General features: G+C 53.8%; 1 protein-coding gene across 1 annotated transcript in view; it reads left to right on the forward strand.

Annotated features, from left to right (window-relative positions):
• LOC136296109 (hydrocephalus-inducing protein homolog) overlaps nucleotides 1-19,208 on the forward strand; it is a 120,878-nt gene that overhangs the window by 92,553 nt on the left and 9,117 nt on the right. Inside the window, 25 exon segments of the mRNA XM_066194941.1 lie at nucleotides 288-497; nucleotides 1,789-1,917; nucleotides 4,952-5,129; nucleotides 5,635-5,765; nucleotides 5,829-5,885; nucleotides 6,590-6,711; nucleotides 7,667-7,803; nucleotides 8,448-8,569; nucleotides 8,657-8,853; nucleotides 9,266-9,398; nucleotides 10,469-10,708; nucleotides 10,960-11,146; nucleotides 11,590-11,757; nucleotides 12,058-12,231; nucleotides 13,321-13,444; nucleotides 13,742-13,889; nucleotides 14,181-14,385; nucleotides 14,843-14,988; nucleotides 15,385-15,484; nucleotides 16,033-16,132; nucleotides 16,630-16,798; nucleotides 17,086-17,324; nucleotides 17,638-17,706; nucleotides 18,334-18,542; nucleotides 18,927-19,159. Of these exon segments, the coding sequence (XP_066051038.1) occupies nucleotides 288-497; nucleotides 1,789-1,917; nucleotides 4,952-5,129; nucleotides 5,635-5,765; nucleotides 5,829-5,885; nucleotides 6,590-6,711; nucleotides 7,667-7,803; nucleotides 8,448-8,569; nucleotides 8,657-8,853; nucleotides 9,266-9,398; nucleotides 10,469-10,708; nucleotides 10,960-11,146; nucleotides 11,590-11,757; nucleotides 12,058-12,231; nucleotides 13,321-13,444; nucleotides 13,742-13,889; nucleotides 14,181-14,385; nucleotides 14,843-14,988; nucleotides 15,385-15,484; nucleotides 16,033-16,132; nucleotides 16,630-16,798; nucleotides 17,086-17,324; nucleotides 17,638-17,706; nucleotides 18,334-18,542; nucleotides 18,927-19,159 (3,927 nt within the window).

The raw sequence follows: 19,208 nt of genomic DNA on the forward strand, positions 1-19,208 counted from the left end.
TGCTTTTTAAGGGCAAGTTGTGCATCAGAGAGAATTTCTACTGCCAGGACACATCCCAGTTCACTTTCATGTAGTGTATTAATTAATGCATTGATCTGCGAGTATGGGAGAAGATTTTCCCCATGGTCCCTCCACTGGTCACTGGCATGGATACAAGATGAGATTAGGATGATTCTGGCTGTGTTTGAGGAACAGTCCCCTCTGGCTACAGCTGCACTTTGCTCCAAGAAGCTCTTCTGCATCCAATTCCATGCTCAACACCTCAGTCTCTCCTGTCCTCCGTCCAGGTTTTCAGTACCCTGCCGGTGTCGGGTGTGCTGCAGCCAGGAGAGACACAGCAGGCCTCCTTCACCTTCTTTGGCCTTCTCGACACCATCGCTCGTGTCACGGCGCTGTGCCACGTGGAGGGAGGCCCCACCTACAAGGTGAAGCTGACCGGGGAGGCCTCACGTGTCAGCTACTTGCTGAGCTCCCGGGAGATTGACTGCGGCTTACAGGTACCCCACATGTTCCCTGGCACAGCTCCCTGCCCTGCAACCACGGCCAGCGGGTTCCTGCCCGCCTCAGTCCAGGCCTCCCTCCCCTTCCCAGCCCCTTTGTTGGCCTGCGGCTTGGAAGTACAACCTTTGAGGGACAAATCTGGCATCCAAGCTGGTTTCAAATGGTCATTTCCAAGCCTCCCCAAAATGTTGAGAAAGGTACCCTGAGAAACACTGCCTCCTGGGGCAGGCAGGGTCCCAGTGGGGATGCTCTGAAGGACATGTCCCTGAGACATCCCTCTGCTGATCCATTCCCAAAGCCTGACCTCCAAGGAGATGCTCTTGTATAAAGCTCTTGCTTAACCCACACAATAATCAGGGGAAGAATTTGGGCTTCCAGTCACTACAGTTGCAGAGACTGTCCCAGAAGAATCCCCACTTCGCTCTTTTTCAGTTGAAAGCCCACAGATATTTTCAGCTGCTGGCCCTGTCTGTGTTGCCCTGTGTGACTTCCTTGTTGCATGTTTGTTGCTTGCCAATACTTGCGTGCAGGTGCCTTTTCTTCTAGAATGCCTGTCTTAGAAATGCACTGACTTTTAGATACAATTCAATGGGGACAAAGTCATCGAAGCAAAAGAAAACTGTTCATTAGTAACAATTCAGCTGAGCCGGGTGTGTCTCCCTCCCCGAGAGCTGGGAGCCCAGCACACACACCCCTTTCACCAAAACGGCTTCTTTTATCCCTTTTTCACCCGGCCAGGGTGGTCCCTGTCCTCCTTCCCATCGGATGGTACTCGGGAACTTCCATTCTCTCTGACCGCCAACTCTTCTGTCCCCTCCCCTCTCATCCTACTGCCTTTTAGTCAGGTCTTCAACCCTGCCCCCTCCCAGCTCACAGCAACGCCCAACAAAACGACCTGAACAAATCCAAACAATCCAAACAACAACATGCAAGAACCAACAACTTTCTTTCTTTAACCTCGTAACTCTTGGATTCATCTCACGCACCTCAGTGCCACCTCCTTTGTTTCTCCTGGCAGTTGGTGACCCCTGAGAGCACAGAGGGCCTGTGTCCCCTGGTTCATTTATTACTGGCCCTCACGTGGTCGTCACCACATGTCTGTGTGCTGCCAGAGCTCCCTGGTCCTGTGCAGGTGCCCTGTGCCTGGGGCTTGCCCAGCTTCCCAAGGGCCCGTATCTCCTCCCTGGTCCCTGCTCCCAGGTCTGCTTTCAACCCCGGGAGAGAGGAAGGAAATTCCCAGCCGCAGGCCCGGGTCTGTAACTTCCTGCTCCTGTGCTTTCTCTCCAGATGTTTAATGAAATTCATCACACCACGGTCACCCTGGAGAACACCTGCAAGATTAAATTCAACTGGGTGCTAAACCCTAGCACTGCAGACCAGGATCTGCCTGGTGTGTTTCTGGTCAAGCCCACCGGAGTAAGTAGCACAAGTGACTCACCCCAGCCCTGTGTCGGGTGGCCCAGGAGAGTGTGAAAGGGGAAAAAAGAGGGGGCGGGGGCGGGAAGGGACAAAAAAGTCAGAGGGGAATACCCCAAACTCAGCCATGAGAGAGAGAAGGGTGTGAGCGATTTCTGCTGGGGGCAGAGAAGGTCAGACAAGTGCTGTCCTGATAGACTCCCCCACGGCCTTGGCTGGCGGGTGGCTCTGCTGTCTCACGGCAGACACCGGCGGAAGGCACAAGTGTGTTGGTCACTGTCCCGTCCCGCTGTAAGGGGAGCAGAGGAGAATTCTTTTTGATAGATTTCTCGGGCGAAAATAAGGCACAAACGCAGCAAATATTACATCTGGAAATTGGTAAAGAAAGGGTACGGCCCCGACCAGAAGGGGACAGAAAAGAGAGCAGAGAGAGAAAAATGAATGAACAACAGAGGGAGTAACAGAAGCCAGGGACAGAGCGGTACCGCTGGAAGCCTGGGGCGCTGTGTCGGCGTCCTGCTCGGCGGCTGGAGCAGGAGCCCGTGTGCGGCCAGCGCCCCGAGCGTGCTGCCGCGGCGGGCTGGGCGCGCTCCGCGCCCGCGGCAGGCGCGGCGGTCCCGCGGGCTGCGGCGTCCGGGCTCCGCAGCTGCGGCTGGGCACGGCCGGCGCGGCGGCTGCTCCCGCGGGGCAACGGCGGAGCGCTGCGGGGCCGTGGCCGGCGGGGAAGCGGCGACAGCGGGGTAGGCAGGCGGGGAAGGAGCGGCTCTGCAGGGAGCCGGGCCCTCCAGGTGCTCCCGGCACGACCACAACCAAAAATGGCGGGGGGAAACCGGCAGCGTTAACTGCTTTTGTGCGCCGAGATTCCTCCCGTAATTCAGCCCTTCTAGGAAGACTTAGTCAGACGGGCAAAGTTTGCCCGGGCTTCGCGGTCTGCCCTCCCCCAAGGGAGAGGTCGCTTGCAGCCCCCCCGAGACGGGGCCTGCCTGCATCTTCTCCTTGCAACCTCCTTCACGCCTGGAGTGTGTTAAGGCTCCCAACGCGACTGCAGCCCCTGTAGTAATTTTTCACCCCGTGTCAGAAAATGGATTTATAACATATGGTGAGGCACAAATAAAAATGGAATTGGTTCCCCACTGCGGCGGTGCGTGTCCTCCCACGGCCGGCTAGCCCCGACACGCCCCCGCACGATCTATAGAAATGTGGGATCTTGGCTGCCGACCTGCCCTGCCACGTTGCGAGTGCGGAGGAAGAAAGACGGGACTCTCAAGAGGCCTGACTGCAACTTGGGTTTATTGGTAGGAAGGAGGGAGCCCTCAGCCTGCGACCGGTGCTTCAGGGAGACCCTGAATCTCAGGAGGGAGAGGGTTTTATACAGTGGCTGGAAGCTCAGGGTGGGTCCACGTGCAACCAGTGGGGTATAACTGGGGAGTGTCTACTGACGTAACAAGCATTAACATTAAATACCAATGATCTGAAGGAAGGAGGGGAAAGCTTCCAATCCAGCCGGTTGCCAGAGATCTCCCTTCGAAGCTTCTGGACCCGGGGGACAGGCCCTGGGTGACTGGCAGGGTGGGAGGGTTTCCCGACGAATGGTGGACAGGTAACCAAGGCGGGAAAGGTGAACCAAACAGGGGTTGTATGTGGGGCAGGCTGAGGGAGAAGCTTACAGTTTGTAACAAAAGGGACCTAAAAATACAACAGCACTGAACCAGGGTACAAAGAACAACTATCTTACATTAAAACTCATGATAAAGATCACGCCACCGCACCTCACAGTCACTCTGGGGACCCCGACGGCTGAGATGTCAGGCTGCTGGCACTGGAGCGTTTCTGAGGGTCGCCTTACCCAGGCTGTGTGATCACACAGGACATTGTCCTTTGCCCTGCCTCCCCACTGCCAGGGCTAAGAACCACTTACATAGCCCTTCAGTAGGCGTGCTGGTCCCTGCCTCCTGCAGCTTTGTGCTGTGCAGAGGCTTTGTGGGGCAGTGAGGGGGCCGGGGAGCAGCGGGGCTGGAGGAGCGATGAGAAGAATTTGCAGCGTCATCCCACCATTTGTCCAAGCTTCTCAGTCCTGCCTGGGTGTCTTTGAGCCGAAGCAGCACTCCTGCCTTTGTCCCTCCTTGCAGTGGGAAGAGGGAGCCGATTGGCTTTCCCATTTCTTCATGCCTGTCCTACAAGGGATGGGAGGAGCTGCTGGCCCTGCTGAGTGCGAGGGCTTCTCTTCCATAGCCAAAAAAGCCTTTTCTTGTTGAGGCGGGCTCTTGCTGGCAGAGGGCGAACCCCATGAGCAGCAGAGCTGTGCTCACATCACATCAGGCTGTGCTGGGGCTGCAGGCAGATGAGCTCTTGGGAGGACACACTGCACTCCCCGGGTCAGTGGCTCGATCTTTTGGGCACAAGGAAGGTAGGAGGTGTGAGAAGCAAAGCCCACTCATCAGTTAAAATTTCAAGAAAATTTAATATGAGACAATAGGGGCCAAAGTCAATAAAGCAGAAGGAACAGCACTGCCTGCTTAGCCACATTAGCTGCAGCCAGAGGCACACACCAGTCAACACAACACCCCTTGTATAGCCGGGGTATTGCATCAGCCCAATGCGTATTTACAAGCAGTTCTTTGTATTCCAACGTTTTAACAGAGTTCCTTCTCCGTCCGGCCTTTTTGGAGCATATGCGGTTGTCCTAGTCCTGGTCCTTTGTTACTTTTTGACACATTCAACAGGCTTCAATTCCTTCATTGGTTAAATGTTAATATTACAACAATTCTTCACCAGCATTGGTATCACAACAAAACATTTGAATTAAAAGAACTCTAAACTTCAGCAAAACTTCTTTTACAAAAGTCAACATTATAAAACATACAGTGTTTACTCTAACAATTGCAAAAGCCAACACTGTAATGTATTTATCATGATGGTGGTGTGGTTTGATGGCTTCTTGTAGATGAGAACCTGTCTTCTCAGCCTGTCTGTCCCCTGAACCATTCCCCATCAAACTCTGATGCATCCCCTCTCTCTTCTCCTGTCCCTGCAGGGCTCCATTGCACCTGGCGAGACGCAAGAGCTGAATTTTTCTTACGTGCCAGGATTACCAGGAGCCTTCAGCAGGACTTACCACCTCAAAGTGGGTGACCTGGAGCCAGAAAGTATCCGTCTGAAAGGAGAAGCATCCTTTCCCATGTTTAGTGTGAACCTGCCCTGGAACATCAAAGGTGGGCACTGCCTGTCTGCCTCCAGGAGGGGCCCCTCTGGTTTTGTTCCGTACCATATGCCCACGGGGCAGCTCGTGCCCACCTCCAGCAAGCCTGGAGGGTTGCAGGACTCCCAGAGCAACTCAAGCTCTCTGGTTGCCTCATGAGTCTTGAGCAAGGATCCCATGTGGTCTTTGTCCCAGGAACCATCCTGCAGAGCTTGCCAGCACATCTGGCAGGGTTCTGAAGGGTGATGGCTAGACTGAAAGGCTTGGGAAAGCTCTAGGAGAGGCTGGCAGGGCTTCTGGCAGGGTTGGATTTGTGTGACATTGCAGGGGATGAGATGCTCCTCTGTGGGGAGGCAGATGGGTGAGGATGCAGAGAGGAGCAGCAGCATCCACTTTCCATAGAGGGCTTGAGGGATTTCTTTCTGGAAGGAACCAGTGGTGGGAGGCAGGGACTTCCCAGCTTTAATGGGATTGGCACTTTGCTCACACTTCTCTTTGTGGATGTTTTCTTCCTTCAGGAAATGAAAAGTATAAGGAGCCATTGGAACGGCATGTAAAACAGCAGCAACAACCAAGTCAAAGGAAAGAATCAGCTGTTGTGAAGAAGACTCAGAGCCCGAAGACTAAGACCTTGAAGTCTCAGCCCCCAGTGACTCAGACCCTGAAAACTCAGGCCCCGGTGACTCCGACCTCAAAGACTCAGACCTCAAAGACTCGGAATCGGAAGACTCAGAACCGGAAGCCCGGCTTGCTTGGCTCTGGCGATACAGTAAGAACAGCTGCAGCCCAGTTTGGCACACGCCACCCTCTCCGTGTCACCTGAGGCCCTTGCAGCCCACAGCAGCTTCCTGGTGCCCTGATGGCATTTGGGACCTCCCTGCCCACTTTACAGCCATGTGTCACCTCAGCATTGCCCCTAGGGCTGCCACTCTGGTCATGGTCTCTTCTGGGGTTGCACCAGCTTCCTGGCTACCCCAGGGAGAGATCCTGAAGGCCATGCTCAAGGGATGGAGTTGATGGCGCTTTGAAGGAGATGCAGGTCATTTCTGGGGAGTTTGCTGGTCCCAGCCCGAGCCCTGTCAGATTTACAGACCCGAACAGTAGGTGCCTGATTGTGCCCTGGGACTGTGCTGGCCGTGCTCATCTCCAAGGGGCACCAGCTACCAAGCTGTGCTTTTCAAGACACAAAGCTTTCAAGGCTTTCCCGGTTCCCTTTCAAGACAGCTTTTGTCCAAGCTGCCTTGGTACTGGCTGGGGGCAAGCAAGGGTCTGGAGCTCTGGAAGGTTCCTGGCTTGTCTGTCTGCCCGGCCAGATCAGCTTTGCCAACAGTGGCTGGGCAGGCAAAGGTGTGGGAGTGACTTCCCTGGAGATGAGGTCCTGGCTAAGAGCAGGCGGTGTCACGGACACTGAGCAGCCAGACAGGAGGACCCCACAGCCCCTCTCAACAGCAGCAGGGTGGGATCCTTTCTGAGACAGACGCCCAGCTGCAGATAATAATGGCAGAGAAGGCTGGTTTGGAGGTGCAGCAAAAGCTCTCATCCCATCCCCCGAAGAGCGGGTTCCCTGACGAGGAGCTGCTCCAGAGTCTTATCAAGTGAGTAAGGATTCCCATCCCCATCTCCAGGTGCCCCGTGGGGAACATCTAGCAATGTCTCCTTCTCCTGAGAGCTCCTTGTGTCTGCACAACTGGGGAATAGCTGGCGACTTCAGAAAGGGTCTGGTCCCGGTGGCTGACAGGCTACGTCTGAGCAGAGGAGTGTCCTCCCTTCCCCAGCACCACGCTGAGCTTTGGACTGCTCAGCTCCCCACAGGTGTGGGGTTCTGTCCCTGCAGCTGAGGGGACCCAGCGCAGACCTTCAAGCCCTTCCAGGCCGCATAAATTCTGTCCCTGCTGACTAGCGCTAGAAGAGACAACTCCCAGCTGACGTCTTGGTTCCAACTCACAGAGAACACTAGACAAACGGAGAAGGGAACTGCACGTGTCAGCAAACACTTTAAAATCCAAACTCAGATGGCTCGAATCCTGGTGGGGTGGCAGGGCTTATCTAGGTTCCTTGGTCTCTTCCCTTTGCGCCATCATGATGCAGCACAAGCACAGGAGGCTTCCATTCAGGAGGAAGATGCTCTGCAGAACAGATCATATGATCTGGTTGCAGGGCAATGAAGATTTCCTGTGCGGGCAAATCTTTCTTCTAGGCCCTGAGGCAATTTCAGGCTCAGGCTGTACACGAGGCTAAGTAGTTTCATTGAGACCAGTGGAGGCCCAGTGTACTCACCTCTACTGGCTTTTCATGGCAGAGGAGCTGCGACCAGTGTCCATTTTAAACTAATTTTAGTTTCAGCTACCATGGGTGGCTGATAAAACCTAGGACCTGCACTCCTCCTGATTTCCCAAAGTCGTTGCCAGGTGGTCAGGCCTCGGGTTTCCTATGCTTGAGCTGAGTTTTTACAGCAATGAATACAGAATTACCCACTTTATTTGCATCTTCCATCCACCTGAAACTGTAGCCAGGCTGTGGTTTAAGGACTGTCCTTACTCCTTCTTCCAGCATTGAGCCGCTTGAGTATGTCCTGGACCTGGGGTCTGTATTTAAGGGTTGCACTGAGAGACGCACTCTGGAGATCACCAACCCTGGGGAGATGCTTTTGTCCTTCCGGATGGATGTGTCTGTCCTGCAGGACACAGGTAAGCAGTGCTGGAGACACTTCCTGTGGGCTTGAAGGAGGTGTCTCAGACAGATTAGCTTAAGCCACTGAACTTGGGGACGTTTCTGAGCTTTTTCTTCTCAGTGGCCCTGCTGGGAGCTTCAGAGTCTCAATTCTCCTGGCCAGCCATGCCCAGGGACCTGGCCTGCCTGTGACTGCCCTAACGCTTCAGTGCAGGGGCCAGATGGGCTCATCACCCCGGTCACCTCTCAGCATCTTCTGCCCTTGGCTCCCACCAGCATAAAGTTTCTTTGGGCACTCTGTGGACTTGTTTTGTGAACCAGTGGGGTCTGCTGTGTTTTGGAAGTGCTTTGTTTGGAGTTCACGCTGTCACCGCACCTGTGTTAAGCCTTTATTGAGGAAACAGCCTGTCAGATCCTCTGGTGGATGAAAAGAGGCTTCCAAAAGTGGCCTTGAGGCAAGGCTGTGCTTCCATCACACGGAGGCTCGCTGTGTCTGAGGGGTGTTCACAGGTGCACTCTTCTACGTTTTTGTCCAGGTCACCGCACGGCAGGGGGGTTTTCCCAGACTTCTCAGCCAGGACACCTGTAGGGCCTTAAACATGCTTATGACACATTTCATGTCTCTTGTGTATCTCAGCTGCTTTGTTTTCATCTGTTCAAGGTTTCAGTGTGGACCTGGACCAAATGGAGGACCTGCCTCCCAGACACACCGTGACATTTGAAGTGTGCTTTGAAAGTGCTTGCCGCCCACAGGGTGACGTGGATGTGCTGCTGCCCATCAAGGTACCACAGCTCTTGGGGCAGGCAGCAGGCTGGGCACCGCAGCAGCTGTCACCTGCACCCTCCGCTGAATTCTCTGTCCTTCTCCAGGTAGAAAAAGGCCCCACGTCTCACATCCGCCTCCATGCCGCTGTCGTTGAACTGTCACTCAGACTTTCAAAGAACACTCTGGAGTTCTCGGATACCCTCGTTGGGCAGTGCCAGACGGAGACAGTCCGGCTCTACAACTGGTTCCATGTCCCCTGCACTTGGTTTATTACTGCCATCCAGCCTGTAATGGAGGTAAAGCACGGGCAACACTGAACACGTAACTTCTTGGTTGGGTTTTCTTTGTGTCTCTTGCCCTTTCTACTCCTGTGGCTGCCTGAGCACTTGGGTCTACAGCGTGTTTGAGGAAGCTTCTGAGGGTCTAGATCAAGGCTGGTTTGCCTGGACCTGTTCCATTAGCTGATGCTTTGCTTTTCTAGCACCTTCACCCATTCCCCCTCCTCTGAGGACTCCAGTTCCCTCTCTGCCTGCCCTGTCTACAGGTTTTCCCTCCAGCTCTAGGCTATGGGGGCCACGCTTGTTGTGGCTGTGGGTGCCCTCAGCACCGTATCAGTGTCTCAGAGCACTGCAGGAACTGAGGCTCTGTCCTCGCAGACCCAGGAGACCTGACAGGATTCGTTTCTGTGCCCGGAACAATCAACGCAAACGCAGGACACCAGCCCTACATCAGAAGAAGCAGGCACTGGAGGATGAGCCCTGTCCCTTTGAAGTGATGCCCTCCGAAGGAACCCTTGAGGCAGGAAGCTGGCAGGACTTGAAAATCCGGTTTACACCAAACGAGGACGTGAGATTGGCAGGTGTCAGCCCAGGAGGCCGAAAGGAGGGCCTGGTGCCGAGAGTGTGCTCTGAGCTCTGCCTTGGCAGGGAGCTTTCTGCAAGCCCCGTACTCAGCTGCTCAGCGTGGCTCAGTTCACCCCACAGAGCATTGCCGTGAGATGTGCTTTGAAATGCCCACAGGGAGCTTGCACAGAGAGCATCGGGGCTCTGTGGCTGCCTCTCGGCACACGGGAGGGATGTGCCCAACTCCCCTCAGCCTCCCCCTTGCCCGGCTGTATTTGCAGCTGCGACACTCGGTGCAGAGCAGCTGCACACCGGCAGAGGATAATCCTGGAATGGTCCGTCTAGGCTCATCCTGCTGCAGAACTGACAGACAAAACAGCCACCAGACACCTTCCTGGGCACAGCAGGACAGTCACCTGTAGTGCTGTGCTGCCAGCAGTCCCTGGGGCTCTGGCCTGCCTGCACAATCCCATGCAGCGGGGGATTCAACTTAAAGGATGGAGCGTTCCCAAAAGTAGTTTGCCTGTGGCCGCTGGGTCTTGGAAACTGATGGCCTGTACCGGTATGGACACAAGTGCTTCTGTGCCTGCAGACAGTCCCAGGGATCTTTTAATTGCTCAAGAGACATAACCATCTTGTGTCCGGCTTTGCCCAGAGCCAGACACTAAGCAGTGAAGATGATCCTTATTTCTAGCCGGTGAGAGCTCATTTGCCTCTCTCCTGGAGCTGGCGTTTGCCTGATGCAGCAGTGCCAGGACTGTGTCTGGACACTGTAACCCCGAGGGCCCTTCTCATGAGCACTGCACTCCTGCATGACTAGGTGAAAACATCTGACAGTCCATTGTAGATCCATCTGATGCCCAAATACCCAGTTACAGTGCACACCAGGATTTATCCCAGTTATTCGGCTCCAGACTACTACAGACGCTGTAGTCCCTGGCGTCAGTAAATACCTGGTGGTTTCCATTCACCTTGGAGGGACTGGGAACACCCTGACCTTGGAGAAAGCATTGTATCTGGGGTCCTGTCACCTGGGACTTCATGGATGAGTTTTCTTCACTTTTCTCTTTTCAGAGGTCTTACAAGAATGAGCTGAAGCTTAACGTTTGTGAGAGCAGCAATTGCTTAATGCTGCACCTGTCAGGACAAGGTCTGGAGCCACGGCTGGAGTTCAGCCCCCCGGCACTAGAGATGGGATGGGTGCTGGTGGACAGCGACGGAGTGGAGGCCACAGTGGTGGTGAAGATCCCATGCAACTTCCCCATTGAGTTTTACTCCCTGGATTTTGATGAGCAGTACCTTGAGGAGGAGAAGGTGAGAAGGCAGGTCTGGTCCCCATGTACATGCTGCCCAAGCTTCACAGCACTCCAGCATTCCCAGGCTTGTGCCAGGGCGACGGAGGCAATCCCCAGGGAAAGCCAACTCTGCTGACATGCTGTGGGAGGACTTCAATAGCTTGTGTTGTTGGGAGGAAGAGAGGAGACAGAAAATGGGTTTGTTGAGCGTGTGTGATGAAAGGCCAGAGAAGGAATCTTGCGGATGGTTTCTCTTCCCTGCGCACACAGATCCTGCGGACGGCAGTGGGGTCTGAGTACCAGAAGAAGTTTCTAATGCCTCCCCGTGCCGTGGGCGAGACGCTGCCCCCAGAGCTGCTGGAGTACTATGAAGCCCAGAAGAGGCTGAATGCTCAACAGGGAGAGGTCAAGGCCATGGCAGAGGCTGAGGCTGAGGCCATGGGCGAGGCAGAAGCAGGTCAGAAAAACAGTGAGGGTTTGGCAGCGTCTGTTTTGACTGCGGTCGCAGCACCCATACACCCTGAACGCTGTCACCTTCGGGGAAAGCCCATGCTTTTAAAAACTGCCTGTTCCCCAGCTTGGTGGAGGAACTCTTGGGTGAAGGACTGTGGCATCCTCTACCAACCCTGAGTGTAGCCAAAGCAAGCTCCTATCTGCCTGCCGTAGACTGGGGAAATAATCGGGATATTCCACAAAGACTAGGATTGGATGAGTTCTTCAGCCAGTAGAACCAGGTCTAATATCACTGGCTCTTTTATATTTGCACTTTCCTAGCAACAAAAGAACAAGCTCATGTTGCTTTCACCAAGTCTCCTTTTCCGGGATCTGAGCAGATTGGGAGGATGAGGAGGATCAAAGGTAGGCAGGAGGCTGACCTTTTCCCCTGGTTTTTCACTGCAGCACATCACAGGGCTGTCCCATTCTATCCTGAGGCCATGGTGAAGGCGACTGGGAATCCTGTCTCTCGAGCTGTCATTCGCCACCTGGGCATTGACCAGTCTTCAGAGAGGTGTGAAGCACAGCAGGACAAAGGGATTGTTGTCATTGTCCACGGGCCACCCCTGGCAGGTATGTGAGCTGCAGCCCTGGGCTGCAGGGAGAGGGGCAAGCAGGAGAAATACATCCTGGTGGACCTTGGTGCTTAAGGCAAAGACCTCAGCCGAACAGGAGGTGGAGATGATCCTCCTGGCTCTAGAATTCAGAGCTGGCAACCACGCTCCAGCTGCCTCCCTCATGGCCTCCCCTGGAGGGACGCTTGATTTCCCCCTGTTCTTTTAACTTTGAAATCTTGTTGGAGATTTTTCCAGGGCCTGTCCCTGTAATGCCTCATGTGCACGTGTCACCAAGCAGTCCTCCTCTCTCTCTCAGGAAAGACAGAGATGGCGGCGGCCCTGTGTCACCATTACGACGCTGCTCCCTTGTCCCTTGACACCGTGGTGAAAGAGGCCATTGCCAATGATGGCAGCCAGGCAGGGCTCCGTGCCCGGGAGCTTTGCACCGAGGCTGCCATGGAGCTGAAAAGCAAAAACGAAGGTAATGCTGGTGAGGAGAAATGCCAGACCCAGAGCCAGTGCTTGAGAAACCCACCATGACTGTCCACTTCTGCTCACTCAGAGCAGCAGTTTTTCATTCTTTGCGTCTCTTAGGGAACATGGGTGAAGTGCATCTCTGGCTGGTCTTCAAAAAATAAAAAATCAATTTTAAGGGCTCAGTCAGGGATTCTTTGATATCCCCCTTCGCTGCCATGCTTGGCACGTGTTCATTTTTCTAAGGGTGGTGAAGCATGCCTGTCTCTTTCCCAGATATTTTCTATTTCCTCAAAGCTGAATCAACCTTGCTTCTCATGGGCAGCAGGCAGAACTGCTGCCCACTTTACCAAGGAAAAAGCCTTCTGAAGTGGCTCATTAAGCACAAGAGGACTGACTATGAGTGTAACCTTGCAAACAAGAGGAAGGGAAGGACAGCCTCCCAGAGGAGTTTCCAATCAGAGACATGCTACAAATGAGCTCTTGTCTCCCGGGATTTACCTGTGCTCACTGTCAGGTTACACAGCTCGTGTATGTTGGGCTGTTCTCCATGTGAGACCAGAGACTTTTAGGAAGCTTACTGGGCAGCTGGTAGCCTGAGCTCTGCAGGGTGAGGCCAGACCTGCCACAGTGCAGGGGGAAGTTTTGCATTGCTCACTTTTGAACCTGGCTGGGTTGGGAGCTGGCGGAAGGAAAAGGAGTCTGTGTCCCAGCAGGGTTTTCCCACAAGGAGCATTTAGCTTCAGCAGAGACGGGTGGTGCAAGCGGGGCAGGGCTGCAGGTCTCCACAGGAGAATGCAGGATGGGTGCAGTGTATGGAAACAATGGTCCTGGAGGACAAATCCTTGGCTTGATCCATAGGGGAACTCCTGTGCAAGCAGTGTCACCTGCATGCACAGTTGTTAGGAGGGACATAGTGCTGGCTTTAAAATCAAGGATGGGATAGCGTGCTGGTAAGAGAAGCAGGGAGGGAGCTGCTTCTGAGTGTTGCCAGTGCCCGGCAGACTGGGGAAAAAGTGCCGCGTTCCTTCCAGGGTCCAAGGCTGTGCCCATTGTGGTGAAAGGTGCCTACTTGCTTTTCAAAGCCCTCCTGAACCCTATGCAGCTAAAAAGCGTCAGCTCGCTCTTCTGGCCAAGAGAAGACAAGCCTCTCAGGAGAAAATGAACAAGAAGAATGCCAAAGGCAAGAGCACACCAGCGCAAAAGAAGACAGAGCCAGCCAGCAAACCCCAGGTAAACATGATCTGCCTGGGTTGGTGCCTGGGACCTTTGCATTGTCTGTGAGATGGGCAGGGGCTGCTTACAGTGGAGGCTCTGTGCCAGCCAGGGCCTGGTATGTGGATCCATTGCACCAGGAGTTTGCAGGCTTGGGTCTCTGCTGGCCAGGGGATGGGCCCTCCAGGACCATCCCCTGGAGCCCCCAGCCTGCACTGCAGGGTTGTTCTAGTCTCCACTAGTGAGGAACCCCAGCTGCAAGCCCAGCAGTGGGAGTTGTCCAGGGCTTTCCACCGGGGTGTATTTTCCTTACAATGGTCCACATTACAGTTCACAGTTTCCACTGCTCCTGCACCGCAGCAGATGAACATCACCAGCAGTTGTGGGGAAGAGCTGAACTGCCTGAGCTGTGTGCTGCCCGAGGACCTGCTGGTGGAGATCCTCTGTGAGAGGCTGAAGGTATGTGGGGTGGGGAAAAGGAGACATTCCTGCTCCGGAGAACAGGCAGTGAGGTACAACTCGGAGAGGAGGAGGTCTGTACATGCTCTTGGAGGATCCTGGCCTGTGTGCAGGGAACCCTGGGGGAAGCTGCAGATGCCCTTAGTTGGCAGAGCCTAAGGACAGACACAAGCTGCTCTTAGCTAATGCACCTGGAACAAGGACAGCTGGTGCCCTGTGACATCTGGGTTTACTGTCCAGCTGTGAGCTCCCTGTGTGCAATGGCTGACTTACTCTTCCCTTTATTTGCAGCACGAAGACTGCTGCAAGGGAGTGGTCTTTGATGGCTTGGAGAGCCTCTTTGCAAGAAGCCTGGAATCTTCTCTGCTCTGTGTACTCACAGCTGTCAAGAATCGTCATTATATCTACGTGGTGCACGTGCATCGGGATTATGCTTCTTGGAAAGCCAGGAAGGAAGCTGAAATACAGAGGAAGGAAGATGAAAGACAGAGGGAAGGTGAGATATGTCTGTCCCTCTCAAATCTTCTCTCTCAAGCCCTCAGACTTATCTCTGTGTGTCTGGGTTTGCAGCAGAGCTTGTAAGAAGTGTTTTTATTCATCTTTCCACCTTCTGCCTCTGTAACCACACTCATCTCAGAGTTGCAGGAGACTGGAGGCTTTAAGACACCTTAATCTCTAACATTCAAGCTTGGGCAGAAGTTCAAGCTGTTGTAGCTCAGTGACAAACAACTGTCCTCAGCCCTGGTGCACTTAAGCCAGGAAAAGCACAGGAACTCACTGCCTGGCCGTCGTTTGAGGGATTGTCTGAATTTTGGAGCAGGGATATGAGCTCCCCAATGTCTCCTGGTGTGATATGCTGGGTTGGGAAAAGCTGTGAGTCCTTGCAGCTGACTCCCAAAGCACCCAGCTGTGCTTGCTGTCACTCATGGTTTCTCCTCTGGTTTGTGCTAAAGAACTGCAGCGGGAGGAAGCTCTTCAGAGGAACAGAGAACGTGCCTTGAGAATGGATGAGGAAGAGTATGATGCCCTCCCTGAGGAGGAGAAAGCTGCCGTGGATGAAATAATATGGGAATTGAACCATATGCGGAGGGAGAGGCGAGTAAGCCTTCCATGGGTTCCTGCTCAGGGTAGTGTCCCCGGAGGGTCTCCCTGCTCCAAGGACTCTGAGCTCAGACGTGTTTGATAGCAAAGGCCAGAAGCAACACAGGGATGGCCACTCTTAGCTCCCTGGCTCCCAAGGGAGGAAGGACCTTCTTCTGTTGAGGTAGAACATCTTCTTCTCTATGGTGAAGACAGAGCTGGGCTGATAGGGTTTTTTACTGCAGCTGAATCCCACTGGGGCAGCCCATGAGATGAACAGGTTAGCAAAGCTTGGGAGTCCACCGACGCTTGTGAAGCCTGGGAGGCCACAGGGGAAGCAGCCAGCAGAGACAAGGACTTAGAGGCTGTCTACCAAAAGAATGATCTGAACAGTGTTTGTTTCTTGCTGCCTCAGGTTTCAGACACAGAAAACATCCTGGGGATTGTTCAGGCTGAAAACATCAAAATCTCTGCAAAGGTCTATGATGTTTCTCTGAGGATCGACATGCCTGAAGGTCAGTGGATGCCTCCCAGACAAAGCAGTCCAGGTGCACTGCATTACCTTGGGGGGCGGGCGACCAAAGCCCATGGGATGGGATGGGATGGGATGGGATGGGATGGGATGGGATGGGATGGGATGGGATGGGATGGGATGGGATAGCATGCAAGGATGGCATGGACACATAAAGCACAAACCCTGCAAGTGGTGTGGAATAATGCATTGTCAGGGCATTGACAGCCTTAAGTCTCTCCCCTCTGAACTTTGAAGTGTGCAGCTTCACGTGCAGATTGGATTTGGGGGCTTTGAAACAACAGTGACGGGAACAGGCAGTTGGCAACTCCCACGGGCTCAGCACAGCATATAAAGTAATTTCCGTAGCTACTAATCCTGCAGATAATTTGAGTAGGAAGAGAAAAGGCAGACAAATAGCTGGAAAATACTGTCAAGAACAGAAACTTGCTGGAAAGGGTTTTGTGTCAAGACCTCCATGTAGTTTGTGACCTGGCGTGTTCTGCAGCTGATAAATACCATTTCTGACCTGGCTCTGCAGGTTTTCTGCAGGTCCAGATGGAAGCTTGGAATTTGGAACCATTAATGTCCTGGATAAGGTGAAGAAAGTCCTGAGTCTAAAGAACAAAGGGGTATACAACATTGAGTACAGGTGAGTCCAGCTGCCTGGTAGTGAGCATTTCTTCAGATTCCCAGGCCTGCATTCTCCCTCTGTCAATGGCTAGAACCTGTTTTCATGCTGGCTACCTCATGGGAAATACAAAACCCGGACTCTCTAATCTCAACTATTTTACTAGAGAATCCAGCCACAAACCAGCAATTCTTCACAGCTCAGCACGAACCCAAAGGAGAGCCCCAAAAATTTCAGCCACTGAAATGATGAGATTCATTGCTTTTCTTTGATGGTCACTTCCTTTCTCTTTCTGAGACTCTGTAAAGAAGCAAATGAAAAATTTTGGTGTCAAGGTTTCATGCATTAACCTTGTGATTGTCTGCACTCTCTGTCAAGATCCAGGATTCCCTGAGCAGAGCTGAACTCTCCCTTTTTTTTTGTTTTTTTTTTTTCTGGTCCTATGCAAAGTCCTGGCCGTGCTAGTGGTGCCTGTACTTTTAACTGCAGAGATCTCCATTCCTTCCCTTTCTCCCCAGCTTCACGCTGAAGGGTGCAGGTCCCAGGACGCAAAACTTGGCATCCCACTTCAGCGTTGAGCCTCGGTCGGGCATGCTGACTGCCTCCCAGCCTGGTGTGAATATTGAGATGCTCTTCCACCCCACAAGTGAAATCTTCCTCAAGAACAAACCCATCCTGTACTGCCAGGTGAGCTGCTTGGGCCAGGCTGTGTTATCTCTCGACATTTTGGGAGTGTAAACAGGATAGGTGTCGAATGGAAGGAGTGCTTTAACTGGAGAATCCTCTCTCCTACATACACAAACAAAGTCTTTCAAAACCATTTGGGAGGCTTCTTAAGTGGAGCTGAGCTTCTGACTCCGGAGGAGGTGCTTAAACAGAGAGGGGTAAACTGATGGAGGCCTGGGGTGGAGACTGGGGGCTGGGGTAGAGGCTGGCCTCTTTGCTGTGTTTACCACCCCTTCCTGTGGACACAGGTGATAGACGGCAGCTCAGGGGAAGGAGGCCAGACTGTTGCCGAGATCCCACTGAGGGTGTCGGCGAGAGCTGTGTACAGCAAGTACAGCATTGAGCCCGCCTCACCCATCGACTTCGGTGCCATGCTTGAGGGCACCAAGAAGACCCAGACTGTCATCCTGGAGAACAAAGGCATGCTCAGCTTCGAATTCTACATCCACCAAGCACCCGAGGATGCATCTGCATGGGAAAGCCAAAGGTACGAGAAGCCCTGCACCACCTTTCCTGTCTGAGGAGGCACCAGCCCACGGCTGGTATGTGGCAGGCAGCCAGGAGACCTGGGCTGTTGTCCGTTTGCATCCCTGGCTTGGGGAGAGGGAGCAAAAAAACACCGCAGTGTCCCCAGGTGTAGTACAAAGCTGGTGATAGAGCTCCTGTCCAGCAATGGGTGCTGCACTCAGGGAGCCATCAGGAGCAGGAAGGCTTCCCTCCGTGTGGAGGAAGGCCAGCTTTGGCCTCAGAGAAAGGCAGGGGAGCTCAGCATGACAGATACCTCTGCTTTCTCCTCTCAGTTCAAAGCAAGAGCAATCTGCTCCATCAGCTGCAAAGCGCTCAACAGGAAAGAAATCGAGCTCCTTGACAGGTGGGTGACTCCTGCTCCCCAACAGTGCTGCTGCCGCGGGGGATGTGAGAAGATGCTGCTGTGCCCTGGCTGGGGGCTCATGGCTATAGGGTGGGACACGGTCTACAGGATGGAACCCAGTATCTGCTCAGTCCCACTGACACTCCTGTACTTTGGCTCTGACCTGGACTTGTGGGATCAACAGGGGGGAGCAGGTCCTGTGTTTGGTAGCTGCTAGCCAGCATAGGTCTGTGAACACCACAGAAGCAAAAACACGCCTCAGTGAACTCCCAGTCCGCAGAGCTCAGACAACATTGCTTTTTCTTCTTCCAAGTCACCTACCTTTCTCCTGTCATTTCTCACAGCTATTTCTGCTCTCCTGTGTTACCTCTGGAGGCTGAAGGATCACAGCTACCACCTTCATTCTTTACACTCAAACTCCTTTCTCTCTGCTACTTGGGACAGGCTTGCAGCTCCTCTTGGCTTGTTGGTCTCAGCCTGGGGCTGCCCTTGGGCCATGGAGTCATCCTTCCCTGCCCTGGGACTGGGGTGCTTGGGCCCAGCTGGAGGCCAAGGCGGGACACACTCTTTGCTGGGGTGCTCAAGGCACAGCTGTTAGCCATCAGCCTCTCCTGGAACTTTTTCTGCAGGGTCCCCTCAGTCTTGGCATGTTCACGGTGTCCCCTTGCTCCGGCTCCGTCGGTCCGTGGGGCCAGCAGAAGATCACAGTGGAATGCCTGGCAGGGCAGGAGGGGACGTGTGAGGAGCAGCTCTACATTGACATCACGGGCAGAGACCCCAGGGACAATCCCCTTGGCATTCCCTTTACCCTGACTGCCGAGTCCTGCCTCCCAGGTACGTACTGCCCACAGGTTCCCTTGGTCACACCCGCTGCTGATCAGCACCTAAACTTGCTGCTTGGATAGAGATGCACGCTAGCCCTGGTGTCCCACCTTTGAATCCTCAGAAGTTCCAGCCCTCTTCAAGTCCACCAGCAGACTCATCCTTCCCAGGCTGAGAGGGATGCATGGAAGGATAAAAGGAAAGCAGCGCTCTCTAAGACCGAGGTTGACTGAGCTCCATCCTCAAAGCCAGCTCCCCCACCCAAGGCTGGGTTTAGCAGTCACCCAGGGCAGAAAGGATGACTGAGAGGAAAAGCCTCCTGAGAGGCCAGCAGGGTCCAGATAAATTCATCAGCGAGGCTTCTCCTCCATGCTCATCCCTCTGGTCTATCCACAGGACTCGTTGAGGATGTCCTGTCAATCTTCAAGGAGTACCCGATCTGCAGCAGCACTGACCTCAGCCGCAAGCTGCGGTCAGTGGAAGGCGTGGGCTTGTTCATCAGAGATGGGAACAAATTCATCTTCAACGAGGTTCTGGTTGCGCAAGAAGCTGAAGCTCATTTCAATATCTACCATGCAAGCAGCCTGCCGTGTGATGTGGTGCTCTCCATCAGACCCCTGCGTGGAAAGGTAAGAACAGGAGGCCAAGGTGATGGTGTCCCTCTAAAGGCAGTGTGAG

Source organism: Chamaea fasciata, unplaced genomic scaffold (assembly GCF_029207755.1).
Source record: "Chamaea fasciata isolate MVZ Bird 193981 ecotype frontalis unplaced genomic scaffold, bChaFas1.0.hap1 SCAF_12, whole genome shotgun sequence".
Taxonomy (NCBI): domain Eukaryota; kingdom Metazoa; phylum Chordata; class Aves; order Passeriformes; family Sylviidae; genus Chamaea; species Chamaea fasciata.